Source organism: Borostomias antarcticus (genome assembly GCF_949987555.1).
Source record: "Borostomias antarcticus genome assembly, chromosome: 11".
NCBI classification, from domain to species: domain Eukaryota; kingdom Metazoa; phylum Chordata; class Actinopteri; order Stomiiformes; family Stomiidae; genus Borostomias; species Borostomias antarcticus.
The window spans coordinates 10,299,377-10,304,253 of record NC_140244.1 but is presented as its reverse complement, the minus strand read 5'-3'; the positions used below and the strand labels follow the sequence as shown (position 1 = coordinate 10,304,253).

The window sequence follows — 4,877 nt, the reverse complement described above, 5'->3', positions numbered from 1 at the left end:
AGCCTCAGCTCTCTTAGCCTTGGTCATCAACAACCACACAACAAACACACAACATTAACATCCATGTCTCACTGGTTTATTTACAAGATAAACAATAAGATCCCGGATGCACTCATTAACAAAATAAGTCTTATTCACAAAATGAGTTGTGTGATGGAATTTGTAAAATAAAAAAGAATAAAAGAAAAAAAAGAATTCTGACTTAAATGTTACAGCTGTAATATACTGTAGGCTATGTCTAATTAAATGTATTCAGTAAAGACTTATCGGCCATCCATTTACATATTTACAAACAGCATAATTCCAATGTTTTGCACTTTACAGTCATTTACATTTTAAGAACGTTCTGTACACCCAGAGACTGTATACTGTGCCTTGTTATTCGTCCCTGAGTTGTGTGTGTGTGTTTGTGTGTGTGTGTGTGTGTGTGTGTGTGTGTGTGTGTGTGTGTGTGGTGAAGTAGAAGGTATAAAATGTGTGGCACGTGGGAAGAAAGCTTCACAGGTAAAGAGAGATGCAGAACTTCTCATATTTTTTGACCTTGTGGTCATTCTAAAACTTGAGTCTATACATTCATCTTCTTAAGCCCCAAATCATATTTTTCAATGATAGCTTCATCAAAAGACTGCAAAAAGAGACTGCATAATACAGTGAAATCAGGATCTGGATCTTCCTGGACTGGAGAGCTTGGAGTCCACAGAGGAATACATCACACAGTGACAAACTCACAGCAGGCCTGCGAGCCAGAGAGGGCAGGAGCACCACCCGGTATATGGAGATATACTGGAAATATGTGGCAATGACATGTATTGGCAGTGTATACAATGGATCTCTCATTTCTTCCCTTTCTCTTTCTTGTTCTTTTCCTTCTCCATCTTCTCTTTCTCTGCCTTCTGCTTCTCCTTTTTCTTCTCGTCCTTCATCTCTTTGTACTTCCACCTGGGTGGCTCCAGGTAGCCCTTGTGTCTCTTCTTCTTCTTCTTCTTCTCTTTCTTGGGCGTGGACTCCCCAGACCGGATGACCTTGATCTGGGGGACGCAGCCGGACGGGAACACGCTGTTCCTGCGGGCCGCAAAGCTGCGCACCACCCCGCTGGTGGTCAGCGACAGCACGCTGCCCCTGCGCTCCGTGTCCGGACAGCAGGCGCTGACCATGGCCTCGGCCGAGTGGACGGAGGGGGCGACGCAGGAGACGGAGTCGTTCCTGTGGCACACGGAGCTCTCCTCCAGCGCCTCCGCCGTGTGCTTCTTCACCAGCTCTGGCACGGTCAGACGCCTCTTGCCCACCTCAGGGGGGCTGGTGGGGCAGAGCGGGCGGCAGGCGGTGGCCACCAGGGGGCTGTGGAGGCCCGAGGTCATGCGCACCATGTGGTCCAGCACCCCATTTTCCCGGGGGTCCCGTGGGAAGCTGAAGCCAAAGGTGGACTTGAGCCGTTGGGTTATCTTGGCCCCTGCGCTCCTATTGGCCACGGCCTTGACCACCAGCACTTTGAGCTCGGGCCACTCGCAGACATAGCTCTCGCAGAACTGCTCGGCGACAGGCCGCAGGTTGAGGCGGCGGAGGTGCTGCAGGGTATCGAAGCGGCCCGTCTTCAGGGCCCAGTCTCGGGCACACCGACCCTTTGTGGCGTCAACAGCGTTTATGTCAGCACCTGAGAGAGAGAGAGAGAGCAGAGGAGGGAAGAGGGTTAAAGGACAATGCTTGTTTTTGACAACCTGGACCTTATTAACGACATATTATAAGACGTTTGACTCACCGAGATCACTTTGGTGTAGTTCGGAGGCATGTAGAAGAAATTTATAATCCAGCGCGAGCCAGTATATCCATGTAATGGCGGTGGTGGGGGCACCGAGAATGCAGTTTCTAAAAATCTATTTTCTGCCGCGAAACGGTTGTTTTCATCAATCTGTCTTTATGAATCGCTAGTTGTGCTTACATAGAGCGTAGGCCTGTTGTGGTTGTTCACATGCCTCTGTAATATGATCTTTAGAAACGTCTTTCGAAACTAAATAGCTTCCCCACTTGCTCCAGCACGCATGCGCACAGCGCGCAATCGTTGCTCCAGCACGCTGTGCGCATGCGTGCTGGAGCAAGTGAGGAAGCTATTTCGTGTCTAAAGATGTTTCTAAAGATCATATTACAGAGGCATTTGAAAAACCACAACAGGCCTACGCTCTATGTAAGCACAACTAGCGATTCATAAAGACAGATTGATGAAAATAACCGTTTCGCAGCAGAAAATAGATTTTTAGAAACTGCATTCTCGGTGCCCCCACCACCGCCATTTCATGGATATACTTGGCTCGAGCTGGATTTTACATTTCTTCTACATGCCTCCGAACTACACCAAAGTGATCTCGGTGAGTCAAACGTCTTATAATATGTCGTAAATAAGGTCCAGGTTGTCAAAAACTAGCAGATTTTAAGATATCATCATCATCTCATCATTTTAAAGCTGGCAAACATCAAAGAACCATAATAATGATCAATACATAAACATTCCCTTTAAGGAATGGATTTGTGATGGATCAAGAGAGTTTTGGCCCGGCATAGAGGCCCACAGTAAATTTCATTTGGCTCATCAAAACACCAAATACCTCCACTCTGATAAAGACCTAAGGAAAGTGGCAGTCTTAAGAATGAATTAGCTGACATGTTGACTTGGACATGATGTCATGACTTACCAAAATAGCCCTCCAACAAGTTAATCAGTGTCAGGCAGGACCGGCAGTCAATTCAAAGATTACTGAGAGTGTGTTAAAGTGGGATGATGCTCTCAGAATGATCCCTGTCTAGTGTCACTAGTGCACTCTGCAAAGACTGCAGAGAGCAGACTGCAAACACGGACAGATCAATTGTGGGGTCAGCTTAACAATACTGTAACCACACACCTCACCAAATCTCTAACTCACCCATACTCTTTGGTGCATATCATGACAGGTGCCATTTTAAAATTTGGACTGAATGGTTTTGCTGATTCACATTTTACACTCTTGATCTACTTGATCTATTATCTTTCTCTCTGTCATTATCCTTCTCTATCTGTCCTTTTATGTCTTTTCTCATCTGTCTGGGTGATATAAACATCCCCCAGTCTGACAGGTTGTTTATAACCACAGTTACCGTAAACCCTTCACCCTGATTGACCTTAAAGGGCCTTGGACTCACTCTGCGTCTGATGAGGACTGATGAGCTTGTTATCTTACACACATAAGTGTACTTACAGTACATGCCTCATGTCAATGGACGCATCACACTGAGTGAAGCACCGATTGGCTAGAGTGAGCACATAGCCAGTCTGCATATTCTGGTCACCAGCACATCCCAGGTATATTGAGGATAACTCGTCTGTACTCCTCCTATCTTTTATACAAGTCTTGTATCTGCTGTACGGAACTGAGCCTGCTCTCCTCTACCTGCCATGATGAGGGCGGCCACCACGTTGTTGCGACCCTGCATGGCAGCTTTGATGAGGGCTGTGAAGCCGCGGCAGTCCCGGACCTCTGTGTCTGCTCCAGGGTAATAGTTCAGCAGGTAGTTCACCGTGTTAATGTGACCTGGCCAGCAACACAGAATGAGGAACTCAAACATAATATCAGGAACCATAGCACAGAACAAAATAGAATACCAACCATACACATTGTGCAGCGTTTGTGTGATATTGTAGGTATCCAGAAGATGTTAACCAGTCTGATCTGATACTGCCGACTCAAATGTCCTCTCTGTGGGACTAACCTGCTTGAGCAGCGATCATCAGTGCAGTGTTACCATCGTTGTCTTGCTGGTTGATATCTATGAAGGGACATTGGTGGAGGCCATATACTATTTCCACAAAGCCCTTATAACATGCTATCATCAGACCATTCTGTTGATGAAAGGGCAGGAGACAGGGAGTTATTCAAACCATGAGTATAAAAATGAGAAAAAGCAGGATATTTTGTATTGAAGACTCAATCAATTCACGCCTCTGTGTCTTGTTGGACTAGAGGCCCTCACACCCAGAAGACCTTCCAGGTCAGAGATGAGAGTCATACCCAGCCATTGACGTCTGTCTCCAGGACCTCCTCCTTGGTGACCCCCCTCTCCAGAACTCTCCTGAGTGTCTGGGGCTGGTTTCGAGAGCATGCTCCATACAACGTGGAGGCGGGGCCTCCTTTCCCGTCCTCCCGCTGATAGGCAGGAAGCACGGAGTCATCGGAAACGACACTTCCTGAGTCAGACTCGCTCCCAGACAGGGACACCTCCGAGCGGTCCTCCTCAGGGCCCGCTCCCAGGTGGGGGTCCTCGGACGCTGAGTGTTTGATGGCGGCCATCTTGTTTCTCCGAAAGACCCAGAAGTAGATTTGAGGAGATGGAGCAGGAGCCTCAGCCTACATCCCGTCTGGGACTCTGAGGAGAGTGAACAGAAAGCTCAGGAAGCTACAGTGGGCTTGGGCCCAGGGAGCTAACACAGAGCTATGGTCAGGCTGGGCCTACACTGACAGAAGTGGCTAGAAACCACCTTGTGTCTGGAGACAGAAATGAGATAGATCAAGATCAAGATTTGTTTATTGGCCATGTACATGGTTTACACATACTAGGAATTTGACTAGGGTAACGCTGATGTAGATGACATAGGACAGGTTGCAGAACAGGACAGTGCAAAGACATGACAGTGCAAATGCAATACAAAGAACAGTGCACTGTTACTGGGTCCACTACACAGAATTCAAGAGGTGTGTGTGTGTGTGTGTGTGTGTGTATATATATATATATATATATATATATATATGACTGCAAGGTTGTAACACTGCCAAACAACACCTCTAAACCAACAAGTACAGTAGCTGTGTCATCTGACCTAAGCTCAGAGAAATGATTGGCAGTTAGACTCAATG

The 4,877-nt window shown here is 47.1% G+C and overlaps 1 protein-coding gene across 1 annotated transcript; it reads right to left on the bottom strand.

Moving 5' to 3' along the window:
- Positions 1 to 833: 833 nt before the first annotated feature.
- ankrd33ab (ankyrin repeat domain 33Ab) lies at positions 834 to 4,313 on the bottom strand (the record flags this gene model as incomplete). Its single annotated transcript, XM_084445422.1, has 4 exons — positions 834 to 1,651; positions 3,417 to 3,557; positions 3,736 to 3,865; positions 4,035 to 4,313. 4 exons carry the CDS (start codon positions 4,311 to 4,313, stop codon positions 834 to 836), a joined length of 1,368 nt encoding a protein of 455 aa, XP_084301548.1.
- Between the last annotated feature and the right edge of the window lie 564 nt (positions 4,314 to 4,877).